Raw genomic sequence first — 15,019 nt, 5'->3', positions numbered from 1 at the left:
TTCTGATACAGTTATAGCGTTGAGACTTTTGTGGTTATCTGGGTGGAACATTTGTATTAGCACGGTTCCCACAGTCTTTACAACGGTAAAAACATACCGTATATCTAGATTTTATAGCCATAATCTAGATCCCAAATTTTACATCTAGGCTCAACCAAAACTATCTAGATCTAGCTATAAAATATCTAGAGTGGCAGCCCTGCTTCAACCTACTACTATAGTACTTGTTGGTCACGGTGCCATTGTTCTCATTTTTCATTCCCGCCATCTGCCACCAGAGCCGGTACTTTTTATTTTCGGTAAATTCCCGGCGGGTGGGGTTGGCCGATAACCAAACGAGTAACAAACATTTGAAATGCAAAATGAGCATGCTTTAAATTTTCTTTAATTTACACAACATAAGATAATGTCTCATATTTTATTTTTAAATATAATGTTTTGCAAAGTTTGGTCTTGTTTTTGGCAATTAAAAAACGATCTCTTTAGTAAAAGAAAACAATGATTTTAGAAATTGCTTTTTTACCTAAACAATTAATTAATTTATACCTTCTTGAAAAAATTCATTTATAATCCATAAAAATAAATTTTTATTTAATGCTTGACTGCACTTTTGTGATAGCAGTGACGTTTCATTTCGTGACTTCGCATGAAAGAAAAGTCTGGATCACAAATAACCACGTGACATTTTTAGCCAATCAGAAGCCCCGTAACCAACGTGTCTCGTGATGACCGACATATTTCGTCAGTTGGCAGTCAGTGAAGGTAGGTGTTGTTGTGTTGTTGATTTCTAAGCTAAAATACTCAATAAAAGACCAAGCAATTAATGGAAACGTGCATTAAATGAATTTTAAAGAATAAAATGTGCGTTAGGTACAAATAAAACAGGTTTAAAGTAAGTTTAAGGTTTTTATTTGTTCATCTTTGAACGAAAAGAAGATTGGGTCGCCGCCATCTTGGTGAAAGTTCAACAACAAGAATCTGTTTTAGTCGGTCTGTATTTATTGTGTTTTCGTACAGAAACAAGCTTTTAAAACATTATGTCAGAGCTCATAACTGTTGTGTATCCTGTGTTATATGTTTAGTTTAATTAAGCCTAACTTGCGAGATTGGCATTGCAATGGACGCTTTTTTTCATTTTTAAACAAATTATGAACTGCTACTAAAAGCATTCTAGTGTAATTCTGTAAGGGTTGCAATAGATTTACTGCACCAAAACTTTTGATGATTTTGAAATGCTGTCACATTATCATTGGCTTTAGATTTTTTTAATTATTTTATTTCATTACCAATATCCAATATTTTTGCACTATATAACATTTATTTTGCCTCCTAGGTTTGTCAGCAAATAGTGTTTTTCCTGTTGCCCACTGCTGTCCAATGTAGCTGTTGATCTCTACTGTATAACTATTAAATTCGATGCAGTAAGTTTCTTGAAAGATAACCTAGTTTATAATTGAGAAAACATCACGTTCAAGCTGTTTGTCCATTTTTTACCTTCTTCAAATCAGTTCTTTTCAAAATATTGTTCAAAGACACTTTCTGTTGGCCCATGGTTTACATTTTTTCTTGTAGGTTTATTTACTGGGACTTGTTTATGTTCTTTTATTGGTGTATTGCTTATTTGAAGTGTGTTATCGAAATAAAGTGCTGTTATGGTTATCGTTGAAAGTCTGCATCTTTCCTACATGACCTGGACAGTCTTTTTGAATTGCATGCTGTAATTAGTTATTGATCCAAAATTAACTTAATCAAACGCTAGTTGTTACACTTGCAAATTAAGTTCCTTTTTAAAGGGAATAGTAAGTTCATACCATTGTTTTAAGGACAAGTAAGCTCTCACAGCTTTTAGTGACCTTGCGTCATAAACATTTATTCGAGTAGAATGCCTTCAACTTTGTTGAGCCAAGTAATTGGCGCTTGACATTTGGTTTCTCTCAATAAATACGCTGGCGCGATTTACGCTGTTACCCATTACGTATATTGGACGGGGAGTAAAACAGAAGTTGTTTGTGTACATTTCCTAGTTGCGTTACTGCCAGATACCCATTAGCACCTGAAAAAATATTGTGTTGTAAGTGTAAGTTTGTCGTCCGTGCCCGTTATTTCATCGACGTCTACAATTCTCGTTTACGATTCGGCGACTCGGTTTGCTGGATACGAGGCAAACTCTTTGAAGTTGAATCGCATATTATCACTTTTGACCTTTCTAATCTGTCGTCTTTTCACCTTCGCACCGGGCGAACAAATATTGGCAGCTGCAAGGGTGAGGCGACACGTCGCAAAACCGGTTAATCAGCAATAGAAACCGCCCTTGGTGCCTTCTTTTTGCAGCCTGGCTGGACATAACATGAGCTGCCTTGACTTAATTGCCTAGTTGCAATAATTTCTGCTTAACACCCACACATAATAGTGAAATTCTTGCTAACTGTACTAAGCAGCAGATTATGGGTTTGATATAAAGAACGGTATTTGAGTGTTTTACAGTTTCAAGTGTTAAACCTTCAAATGTTTAGTAGTATGTACTGCTTAATACACTTTAAATCTGGCAGAGTAAGTTTGATTTAAAACCCACTGCAGTAACCTCATGTAGGTTGTTCTGCTGAAAATCTGCAATTAATCCAAATTTGAGAAAAATTGTGAAGTGTTTGACAATCCATGAATCAATTTTCCATGAACTATCCAAACTGGAGAAAAATTAGAACTTTTTTGATGATCTTTATCAATGTATCTAGACCACCAATTACAATGATCGCTTGGATTCCATCTAATAATAGTGTAGTTGCATACCAAAGCGATGTTTACGAATTACATTTTTTTATCTGATGTAGGTTGTTTATTTAACAAACAAAGTAAAAACTGGTCTGCTGATAATATATTTGCTCTCATCGGTTGTGTGCGGGATTTAGTTGGATCGAAAAGGTGAGATATTGCCTCCAAAGGGTCTGAAAGAGATCTGTGGGGAAAAAGGTTTTGATAAACTCTTCCTTTTCACAGATGGAAACTCCTGTCGATCCCCTAGTCCTTCTTAAAGCTCTTGCTGCGATGCTAAACATCAAAGGTGGAGTAAACGGAAGCGAGGAGATGGAGAAAATGATCAAGTAAGTCTAGAGAACAAGAGCAATTGTTGTTAACACATGAAATGTCTGTATAGTAAGATCTCTAAATAAAAGCAAAAGTTTGCACATGCTTTGTGGATTCGTGCGGCATTGTTGATAAACAACCACCTACAAAGCAGACATTATAGGACACAAAATAGCTTGTCAATCGCTCAACGCCACCTCAACCATAGAAATGTTCCAAACACTCTGTCTGCAAAGTATGGCAGCTGCATGTCAATGTATCGTGACTACAAGAAAAAGTTTAGCATCAAGCACTGCCTGCTCCTGTTTATCACTTGCATTGTACCCGACATAATTGGTTTTGCATCTGGGACAGCGGCCCTGCACGCCAGAGATCTTGTTGGGAAGTCCCATATTTGGCCGCCTGGCCAAACACAACCACACCACTTTCATGTTGAATTGTTTTACAAGTTGCAAGTAATGACTTAATAAAATCCTCATTTTTTAAGATTGATGAAAAATGCCAAGCAGCTTGTGAGTCGATGTGTATATCTCAACATTCTTCGAGTTACTGAGTCAGCAGAATTGCTGAACAAGTTTGTATCTAATGGAGGATGGACAGTCATGAACGCTTGGTTAAGTGACGCAAAGAAAGTCGACAACATGCCACTTATACTGGAAATCTTAAAGGTATAATGGGTGTTAAATTTAAAAATAAAAAAACTGGTGGTTGGTTAGTTAAATAATGCCTTGTGTAAAGTAAGTTTTTGGTGTAAATCTAAGATAACCTAAATATACAAATTTGGCAAAAAAAAAACTTCCTTTAAACTGAGTTATGTAATGATAGAAATGTTTAGGGCAGTGGTTCTTAACCTTTTTTCCTTGCTGCACCCCTTTCAAATCACCAATCAATTTTCGCACCCCCTTTCAAATCACCAACCAATTTTCGCTCCCCCTTCTGTAATTGCCTAAATAGAATATACCTAACCAACCTTAATGATTCAGCATCCCCGCACCCCCTAGGAACAGTTCTCGCACCCCTGGTTAAGAACCCCTGGTTTAGGGGTTTGTGTTTGGAATTAGCTGCACTGCTGCGCCTTTTGTTTAAAACGCAGCTTTGGAATGCAAAATTCACTCTGCAGGTGTTTTACATTTTCTGGTTGTGATATCATGTTTGTAAGTGTGACATGTTTAAAGTGAGATTAATTCCCCAAAAACTTGTTTGGTCAGATTAATGCACAATTCAAAGAATAATAGTGCCTTTTATGCCTTCATCAGATTTCCTGAAAAGAAATTATTGCCTGTTTTTGAAAATTGTTGCAAGTTACTAGACAAATTAGTTTGATATTGCTTGTGAAATATAATAAAATTTATTCAAAAAAATATATAGAGAGAGATATATCTAACTGCAGATAATATATTTTGCAGATGTTTCAACAATCGCTGTTGTTATAGACTTCCTAATATTATAAAACTAGGGTGTGTTACCTTTGTCACTGTGGGCCGAAAACAATGACCATGTTTAGATCGCAGGCCGCACCTTTATATAACAGAAGGTGGTTTTACTTTGTTTCATACCAAATACATGCCTATTGAGTTGACAAGTAAAATTTGCATTTGATTTTAGCCGCATATTGTCAGGTTGCAGAAAAAAGGCACTGGGTGCATTATCTGCTCAAAAGTATATGTATAATAATTCGATCAGTTTTCCAGTGCATTTAAAATCCATGCATATCTGCGGGCCGCAACCTTAGTTATTGGGTCGCATTTGGCCCGCAAGCTGCAGGTTGCACATCCCCAAAGATTACTAAATTTTTCTGTTAAAAGCAATGTGAAATGCTATGTATATATATATATATATATAGATATAAACATTTCTGTACATAAATAACTGGTCCAAACAATGCCGTTTTTACCGTGTTGCTCAATATTGTTAAGATTTTTTGCTTCATGATATGCATGTTAGAAGCAGGTGTGCATAAAATATTGTGGAAAAGATTGCCTGTGATATTAGGCTTTTGGCATTATTTCATGACACTGCTGTATTTTTTAGGCATGTCAGATACGGCATGTTCATGTTACAATATGAAAATGAAATATGTTATGACAAACTAAATTTGCAAAGTCATATTTCTGTCTGTCTACTATGTGACTTCTAAAAACTACCAATGATTCCTCCACAATTAGCTCAAAATATTGTTTTTGTGGTCATGATCTTTTTGTTGGTTTATTTCCGTTGATGTATAGCAGTAAACTTTTTTGAATCCTTTGTGTTTATTGCCCATCACTGGTGTATATCTGTTTTATCTGTGTTAAAGCAATAGCCTTTCCAGTTCATTTGCATATCTATCTTTACCCTAAATGTAAATTTACCAGAGTGAGCAACTAGGCTACTATCTTTAACCAAATAAAATGTAAACAAGGTCTTCAAATTAAAGCATAGATCTATTTCATGATAAATAAGCTGCAGACTCTGGAAACTGTTTAATATCTTAACTTCTGTGTCCAAAGATGATATGAGTACACATTAACCACGCTTGTGGAGGTGTTAAAATTGTTAGAAAAGTTGTTTTGTGATATTAGTTAAAAATAGTTGTTCTTTCTGGCTAAATGCATTATCCAGAAACTTGCCACATTAAAACATTTAAATTACTTGTGTTTTGAATTTTTTGCGGAAGTTGTTTTGTTCATGGGACCAAACCTTGGCACTGACCTGATTGCTAACAGAGTGATTTATGTTTTATATGAAATGTGAATTGTGAAATGTGTTTTTTCTCATGTGTATGTTTTTATTCACAGTTATTGCACCGCCTGCCACTCAAAATAGACCACTTAAAACAAAACAACACACCAAAGATTGTGAAAGCCCTTGCAAAATCATGTTCGTGCCCAAGTAAGTATAGCATCAAATCTGATCATGTGTGTGTATTTTTGTGTGAAAGATTAAAAATATGTGTTGCTGATAAATAAGTCTTTGACAAATTTGTGCATTATTTTAGTTTTACTATTTTGTGCAGAAGTGAAGGTTGCTTCTGGTCAACTCATGGGAAACTGGCTGTCGATTATCCGAGACACTTCGGGCCCTTCTTCCACAGGTATTACAAAACAATAAGATTTAATGATTGGGAGTCAAATTACAAAGTACTAAAATTAATTGTTTGGCATAATATATAATGTTGAAGACAGTGCACACTTGTTTGACAAAACATATTAACATCGTCTTGTAGTGGACAGCCTATGCAATCGTTACAGATAAAGCAAACTTTATTTTGATTTTTTTGCTATTTTGTAAAGATAGTTTAGGAGTAAACATTCCAAACATTTTATGTAAATCAAAAACCATGTCATGTTACTTCTAATTGACTTTAAAAACAAATTCCGTGCCAATTAACTCTTTGTTTGTCTCTTGCAACAGATGCAAAGAAAAAGGAAAAGCCAAAGTTGCAAAAGAATAAAGCTGAGAAAGTTACAAAAAAAGAAAGTTTAAAATCAAAAGACCACAAACCACCACCTGTGGCTCGTGCTCCTTCATTTGCAAAGTTTCGAAAAACAGGTAAGTCGTGAGTTTACATTACAGAGAAAACACATTATAAATATTGTGGCAGGTTTAGCCTGCAAAATATATATGTTTCATAAACAGCTCAATTGTTTTAGCAGCTAATATATGTTTTCTGTTTTCTGAAAAAACAGGATTAGAAACTGATGAGCCAGTTAAAAAATCCCAGAAAACTGCAGTTGCTGGAAAGCGAAGTAGCATTGAAAGCGATGACTCGAATATTCCTGACAAAAAGATAAAACAAGAACCTAAACTTGCCAAGAAAAGTAAGCGGTCTAAAATTCATAAACTTGTATGCTGCTTTATTAACATAAAACTTTAAATATAAAACTCTTTTCATTCCAGATTATAGGTAAGTCACTTAACCTGCTTGAGTTTTGCAGAAATCTTTGAATGATAAACCATGTCAATTTACATGTATTTTGGCCATTATGTTTGTCAATAAACTTATGAACAGATCCGTGTATAGTGTTTCAGAGTATTTAAAAAATGACCGAATTTAATTTCCTGTAGACTAATCTGTATTTTTTGCCAAGTGGACAAACCAGATTTTTAAAGATGTTGACATTTTTGAGTTCTTGTATACTAATCTATATTTATCTGCAGTTTCGATATCAGAGGGGTTCATGGATGCCCTCAACTCCATCCCTCTTCCTGTGAAGCGACAAACTAAACGGAAACCTGTGAAGGGAAAACCATCTTCTACATCACCTGTACACAAACCTAGTCCAGTACATGAAACTACTACTGGTGCTGGTAAGTCTTTCACTTCCATTTTGTGTGTTTTGTTTTAAATTCACTGTTGGAAGTCCGATACAGCAAACCTCGGTTTTTCTGGACTCATTTGCACTAAAATTTTGCCCTTATTGGGTGAAGATCCTAATTAACCGATGTCAGTTAGCTAAATCCTTACCAGATTACAAATTATTTTTACCTCAAGTTTTGTTCGAAAAAGGCAAAGATCCGGATTAAACGAATCCGGTTGAACTGAAGTGTGTATTTATCTTTGCCAGAAGGCTGTGACGCTTTATAGGGTCACATTTTCAGTTGCCAAACAATGCTTGCGTGAAGTTTGTTTCTACTTGGTAAAAACATCTGACTCAACAAAAAAGTAACCTCTTTGTTACGTCACAGCTGGTGATTTCGATGCAATGGAGACTGAACCGCGATCCAAGAGTCCGTCACCCATTCCTATGGAAACGAAGCCTTCCAAGCCGAAGTTGAACAAATACGGTCTCCCTCAGAAAACTGTGCGCTGGGTGCAAGACTCCCACCTCGAATCTGTCCGATATTTCGAGGTCGAGGAGGGAGAGAGAGGTGATTCAGTGATGCGTAACGCATCGCAAGGTCATAGCAAGGTCAAACGTTATAGGTGGTCAAATTTCGCAGGGTTAGGATTAACATTAAGGTTTACCCAGGTAAGGCAATTCTACGAAAAATCCTCGGTGGTCAGACTGTACTTAATAGCGCTATTTGCAATATTACTACACTTTTGGAGACATTGCAGGTTCATCGGTTATGGAACGCCACCGGCAGGAGTACGCCGTGGAAGGACGCCTTGCTTATCAAGGTCCGTTGTTTTTTGGATTTCATACAATCGAGTAGAGATTTGTCGTTGCACTATTGTTTTGTTGGATGAGGCCTGTGCAATTTGTACGTGCCCCTTGCAAAAATCCGACATGTGCAATAAAGCTTCGAAATTCGAAAAAAACGATGTTTGTTTCAACGACTGCCGGGTCAACCAGAGAGTCTTCACGAAACCACATCCAATACTTCATGCAACGCAGGCTAGAACGTTTTCGTATGGCGTGGTTAAAAAGTTATTAATCTGTTTGATAAGAAGTTCCATCCTTGCAAAAGTGTAGTATTTTTCCTTCACATGGAAACCTGCCCTGTCCAGGACCCAACAAGGTTTGATTGTTTAATTCACGAAGTTTGTAATTAAACCGGTTAAATGTAACTTAAAATGAAAGATCGTAACTTGCTGACCAAAATCGTCAGTGCAAATTGCAGTGAGTTCAAATTGAATTTAAAAAGCATTCGCTCTCTTGCTTTCACAATCCGAATTCCAGCCATTAAATAATAAAAAAAAACTAAACTAAGCAAACTCATCAATGCATTTGAGTTACCCTGTTTAATGTTTCAAGTTGATATTTTTGTGTCCGCATTGGCCACAGCTGTTAAAAACTGCTGGAATGCATTTCACTTGCAAACAGTAGTTAAAATGTTACTAAACACTCCAGAATGCACATAGCAACGTTTCGATTTTGTTCGTCATAACCGTGAACATTTGTTTTCAGGCAAGCTTGACTTATGTGCGTAGTGACCGAATCTGGTTGCTGAAAAAAGTACAGTTGGGTTTAAGCTTCAAGCGAAAGTTGGCAGCCTTCTTATATTTCCCTTGTAATCTTTATTTATAATAATACGCACAAAACAGGACAGTGTACTACATACCTCAAACGGGACGGATAAAAAATCAAACGAAACTACTAATGGAATTCCTTGACTACAGTCTGGTCTTCTAGAGATTGAACGGGGTCCGTTTGGTCGTCTTGAAATAGTTCGTTTTCAAGTCGATCAATTTGCTTTGTGTTCTGTGGACCAAAGAAACAAAATGATTCATGTTTTTGTGTACTGTATCAATTCCTGTTGTGGCAAGTCCGTTGTTTAGTGACAAAACAGATCTAATAATCAATGACACGCTGTACTATTGTACAACATGTTTATCAAATCAGATTTGTAGCTCTGTTTAAATAGATTTCATTTCGACAAACTATAAATGAGAAACTGAAATACTATAGGTATATAACCCATCTGAGTAGCCTTTGTAACCACTTGTTTTTGCAAGCTCCTAGCACAAGAACGTCTGTTTTGGCTAGTTACCGTTACAACTTGGTTTGTTTTTTGAATTGCGAGACAAAACGTCTGTGGAGATCGCGATACAGCTAAGTTGTAACCAGTCGGACCACCGATTTTAAAACGCACATAACCAGTGGCCAATCTATCCACAGCGCATTGCGTTTAGTTGTATTTTTTTTGGCTTAAATGTCTGAAAACACACGCACAAAAGTCAACGTGAGTTCTTCTGAACAGAGCTATTTTTGGGTAATTGCCTCTTCAAACACATCCTGAGTAAACCTAAATAAAAAACATTTACGCCAATGCCTCTCTACTTCTAACACGAAAAATGTTTCTTGAGGAATGCAACTGTATTGCAAGATTACTTTAATTCGGTTTCAATCCGCTTTTAGAAGAAGCATTTCTTTGTGAAAAGAATATATAGTTAGATCACTTAACTGCAGGCAAATTGGTACTGGGTCAGAACGGGACAAAAAAACAACGAACATATTACTCCGTTCTTTTAGTGGTAGTTCAGGCAGACGTTAGGAGTGATTCAAATAATGTGTATGGAGTATTTTAGCTAAATGAAAAAGAATTAGAAAGGGTCCTTTGATCTGCAGTGGCCGCAAAATGCTGTTAGGTCAGCGAAGGCTCGTGTTTAGCAAAGTGACAGTGTTTAGTACAAATATTCATTCAGGCCGTTTATCGAGTCTCGAGAAACAGCATATGGTCGTTGTGTCGTTTTGACTTCGTTTTCCTGACGGACAAAAGAGAAAAAGGCGTGTGCTCTCAACCGTTACAACTTTACCAATCAGCGGGCACCAAGCCCACGCCCCACACGTAACGTTCTTTGTCGCACAAACTCGTTTCTGTCTGGCCGGATTGTGTGTTAAGCATACTGTGTACGGACTTAACGTTAATTACACCGCTTCCTTATCAGCTGGCAAAATATAATACCTTACTACGTGATTTGTCTTCGTTTCAAATAGATTTGTTGTCAATGTTTTTTAATACACTCCGAAATTTCGATTGTTTGTTGTGAAAAAACCTTTTCTTTTCATGACAAGCGGTCAAAGGCCCTTTAACTTTACAGTATCCCTGACTTTATATCTTTACCAAGCCCAGATTGCCAATTCGTTTAAGTTCCGTAGCGCTTTCGTGGTTTGAAAGCACTTGACCGCTGAAGTGCTGACGGTTTCTGTACAAATAAATCCTCATTTGTGAAGCGTTTTCATGGATTCATAAGTACTCACGGCGTGAAAACACTTTTTTTGTGATATTTTTTCCAATAAAAGTATGTTTTCACTGATTAAACTACTGAGTAACATAGCGTGCCTTTGCTATGAGAATCATTCAATGTATGTGGTTGTTGTCAGTCGAAATGAAACTAAGATACAGTTTCTGCATTGCAATTTATATCCAGATGTATTTGCGCGTCGTAGTAAGTTATATGCCGAAAGTAAACCGCGTGCAAGTTGGTTTGATGTTATTGTTAGTTTCTCAAAGCCGGGCACAATTAGATGACCCATTTTTGACATCTTATGCATTTAAACGTCGTATTTCTTTGTGAAGTAGGACTAACGTAACTTTTATCCTGTCTGTGTTGTAATTTAAACGGCACAACATGTATTGTTATGGCCGTGACATTTGACCACCTTGAAGTTTGACCTTGCTATGACCTTTAACGTACTTTGTTGCTAGTATGTTTTCAATGCTCGAGCTTTAAAGTTAACTTTCGAACGTTTTCTCTCAGTTAACGTAACGACGCAAAACTTCAAAGACGCGATACAACGCGACCGAATGATGGAACGCGAAGGCTTAGGGGAATTCCACCACAAAGGTCAAAGTTCATGGAGGAAACCACAATTGATCGATTTGCCAGCACCACTGGTCGAAATTGGAAGCAATAGGTTTGTTATTGTTTGGGCAAATACAAACAAAACTGCTGTAATTGTCAGTTTATTAAGTGTACTTACATCTCGTTGTCAAGTTTATAGCAAGTTAGTGCCATTCTTTAACCAGAAATCCTACATCTTTGAAGGATAATGTTGCTTGTAATTGCCTCTTTATGGCCAGAAGTAGCTGTCATTTGCGGATTCTATTGTGTCCTTGTTCTATAACTAAACAAGCAACCCATCAATTTTGTATTTTTAGTGTGGAAAATGATATTCAAACCGAACGCGAGAAAACGGTGCTTCAAGAAATCTTTCTCACACAAGAAATGGTTCCAGATTCACCAGCAGAACCAGATCCCGAACCATATGACATGATACCTCCTAAAATCATCCCCACCGAAGACGTAAGTATCATATGAACCGATTTTATGCAAACAAATGTCTTTTTGTTCTTGCAGATGTATTACAAACGTGTATAAAAATGTTTCACCCTTTTTAAACATATAAATAACATTTAAAAACATAAAAACCGTAAAATGTTGAAAAGGTATTTAATTTGTCAAAACCCCTGTTGTTTCGCTTTTATTCCGTTTAAATATCTGCTAGTACGTCTCGTAACCTACGTATAGCTGCACTTAAAAAAGACAATGTGTTTGTCAAATCGTTAGAAATTTGGACAAGCAAACAGATAAACCAACAAATTTGTAAAAAAAAACATAACGTTTTGACACATGTTATGTCATTCTTAAATAAAAATTGTGAATTGGTCACCTTATTATGTTCGTTTGTCGCACAAACATTTCTATTTGAATACTTTGAACCGGTACGTTTTCTGGTCTTAACTAAAAGATTTGTTTTATTGCAGCCGAACGATCCAGGTCCTCCCTCAGCCTCACCAACAACAGCATCAAATACAAATCCCGTCACCAACGCCATCAACGGATTAATGGGAAAGGAAGGAGGAAAAGAAGATATTAAGGATAAATTAAGGGAGATAATACAAACTGCAACAGGTATGTCACGCCTTAAAAGTTTTACAACAATAGTTTGTTTCCTGGAAATCTTATATTCCATTTTATGCTGATGTATAATGAGAAAGCAGAAAGTAACGGGTGTTATTCTAGCGACAAAATGTTGTAATATTTGACTTATACAGTAAACCTCGGCTAATCCGTGCCCGTTTGGATCAAAAATTGTCCGGATTAGGCGAAAATGTGGGTTAACATGTATAAGTTTTCATTTTGCTTTGTTTTTTTGTAGCTGCCAAAGACTCTAAAACGGCCAATGCCAATCAACCTAGCGCGGCAGGAGAGGTTTACCCCCAAGGACAAATGCCCCCAAACGGAATGGACCCCAACATGATGTATATGGTGCCATCTGGCGGAAACGGGTTTTACCCACCTGGCCCCATGATGATGCCCCCTCCAGGAATGATGCCTCCTATGGGTGGCCCCGAACAGTACCCAATGGAATGGTCTGGGGGCCACGGACCGCCACCAAACATGCCGTCCCACCGACCCCCCGGCAACGGGCCCCGGCCGCCCCATTTTCAACCCATGTATAATAGGAATGATAATTGGCGACCCCGTAAACCGTGGATGAACCAAAATGGTGAGTTAGAGACATTATGTCTTGATCAACGGCGCTATTTCTTCGTTTTTCGTGTTTTTTCAACGTTTTTTGACCGTCGCTTATGTTTTAAATATACGAAAGTTGAGGAGACAGGTATTTCCAGATGGTAGAAGGTTCTGCAGTGACCTAATGGTCATGTATAACAGAATACACGTACACACATATACAATATGAGCAGCGCCCCAAGAATTGGTCTACACCATTTAAAAGAAAAACATATACTCAGCAATAGGTTTCTCAATTCAAAGCCCACACTATTCGTCACGCCTACATTTGCAAAAATATGGGATTGGGGTAAAACAGTTTCAGATTATAAATTAGAAGGTACACTAATTGCCAGCCAAATAGTGCAAGATCGAAGAGTTAACCACATCAAAAATGCGAAGAAAATTTGTTATGTGCTACGTGAGTCAAACACTGGCCAGCAATAACGAAAATACTTAAAGAAGCATATGCGTTTTCTAAAGGAATTACTAAACCCGATTACACGTTTTCCCTTCAAAAATGGGACAAAGTTCCTGAAAACTTAAGTTTACACTATTAGAGTACTTTTTGATAGAAACGTCGCGCCCAGTGTGTTAGAATTTCGTATTCTGTCTATGCGTGTACTTTACCAGTTACCACCGATGTTGGTAAAATTAAGATTTAAGATAGCAATCTAAATGCGTTTCCATCACCAAACCACGCGTGTTTTTCTTATTTTTACTATTTTCCCGCTTATAATGAAACTTGTTTCTGCCTCAGGTTCACGAGGACGTTGGAATCGAGGAAATTTCCGGAGATAACACGGGATCTAAATGTTAACCCACCCCGTATGCAACAGCGCCAACACGCGGCAGATCAATTTTGTTCCTCACTGCCGTTTGGTGGCGCTCCTCGGACCCGTTCGTGCCTGTCGATTTTGCGTTACCGATTGATGACATCATTCCTCTTTTTCATCGCAAACGAGCACCTTCGCGATTGTTTTTCACTGTGACGTAACAGACGCAACTGTTCGTGCGTTTTTCTTTTCCTCTTCGAGCTTTTTGTTGCTTTTTCTCGCGATCGCCCGACCATGCTGCTCCCCGGTTGCCAAAATTAAACTCTTTATTTTTTCAATCGGTGTGAGGATAGCTCGTGGGGTCAAAGGTGAAAAGAATCGAAGCTCTCACCTTTTGTTACGAAAACTCGGAATTCGACAATTTTCAGAACTAACAGATCGACAAAATGACTGTAGGATAAGTTATCTAGATGCAAAAGTATAGGCGTAAGAGACGTATCTTAAAGACGCCAAACTAGGCCTACATCAAATTTTGGATTACTAATGCAATGACAATAAACAAGGCGATCACGGACAACCAATTAGCCCTAAAGTGAAATTTAGCTAAGTTATATTACATTAAAATAAATGTGAATTTAAATTGGTCTTTGGTGCGCAAACAAGGCTAACGTGTGCTTACAAAACAAGACAAAGTTTTTCATTTACTTCGTTGCGCTTTATGCATAACTCGTAATGGAACTGCATTGTTGAAATTACAACCAGTCGTTACTCTATAGGCCTAACTATACACAAGTCAGGAGCAAATCAACATGATTATGAAGTCTATTTTCGAAATATTTTAACGCTTGTTTGTACACTTGGTTAAAAGGTACCTTTTCACAAAATATCTGTTTTTTGCCGGAAATTCCAAACGCAACGGCATTTGTTTTGTTTATCGCTTGTTGCTGGTGGTTACCACGTTGGCGGAATCCGATTGTTATGCGTTGCCCGTGACAACCTAGTAATTCAGCGTACCTTGTGTGCATGACAACCATGCTCCTATTTCTAGTGTTTCGCAAAATATTTTTTTCGCTTGCATTGTGTTTCGTGAACATGAACTTGGCTCGTTTAAACTTGGCGTGATGGATTTTGTTCGGAACACTTTAGATGTTGTTGGTCGTCCACTGTGAGGGTTTGGGAAGCTTATTTGGCGTCTTGAATGAGGTTATGTTGTCGTCTAAACAAAAAAGCTTTTCCAACTTCAGTTAAACAGTAGGTCCAGGCTGTTGAATCATTT

General features: G+C 37.3%; 1 protein-coding gene across 1 annotated transcript; it reads left to right on the top strand.

The window, feature by feature from the left end:
* Window positions 1–739: 739 nt before the first annotated feature.
* LOC145204357 (serine/threonine-protein phosphatase 1 regulatory subunit 10-like) lies at window positions 740–14,855 on the top strand. The gene is made up of 16 exons (XM_080076869.1): window positions 740–990; window positions 1,334–1,421; window positions 2,829–2,919; window positions 2,995–3,098; window positions 3,569–3,749; window positions 5,859–5,952; window positions 6,077–6,154; window positions 6,475–6,612; window positions 6,750–6,881; window positions 7,222–7,371; window positions 7,750–7,932; window positions 11,210–11,366; window positions 11,611–11,755; window positions 12,217–12,364; window positions 12,612–12,962; window positions 13,728–14,855. The coding sequence occupies exons 4-16, from the start codon at window positions 2,995–2,997 to the stop codon at window positions 13,766–13,768; spliced, it is 1,902 nt and encodes a 633-aa protein (XP_079932995.1). The 5' UTR covers window positions 740–990; window positions 1,334–1,421; window positions 2,829–2,919; the 3' UTR covers window positions 13,769–14,855.
* The last annotated feature ends 164 nt before the right edge of the window (window positions 14,856–15,019 follow it).

The sequence above is a fragment of the Phallusia mammillata genome, chromosome 8 (assembly GCF_965637545.1).
Source record: "Phallusia mammillata chromosome 8, kaPhaMamm4.hap1.1, whole genome shotgun sequence".
Classification (NCBI taxonomy): Eukaryota; Metazoa; Chordata; class Ascidiacea; order Phlebobranchia; family Ascidiidae; genus Phallusia; species Phallusia mammillata.
This window is presented reverse-complemented; position numbering and strand designations above follow the sequence as displayed.

Coding starts and splice junctions, on each gene's coding strand:
- LOC145204357 (XM_080076869.1), top strand. CDS start 2,995: ATGGAAACTCCTGTCGATCCCCTAGTCCTTCTTAAAGCTCTTGCTGCG. Junction 6,155..6,474: donor TTCGGGCCCTTCTTCCACAG/GTATTACAAAAC, acceptor CTCTTGCAACAG/ATGCAAAGAAAAAGGAAAAG. Junction 12,963..13,727: donor ACCGTGGATGAACCAAAATG/GTGAGTTAGAGA, acceptor TTTCTGCCTCAG/GTTCACGAGGACGTTGGAAT.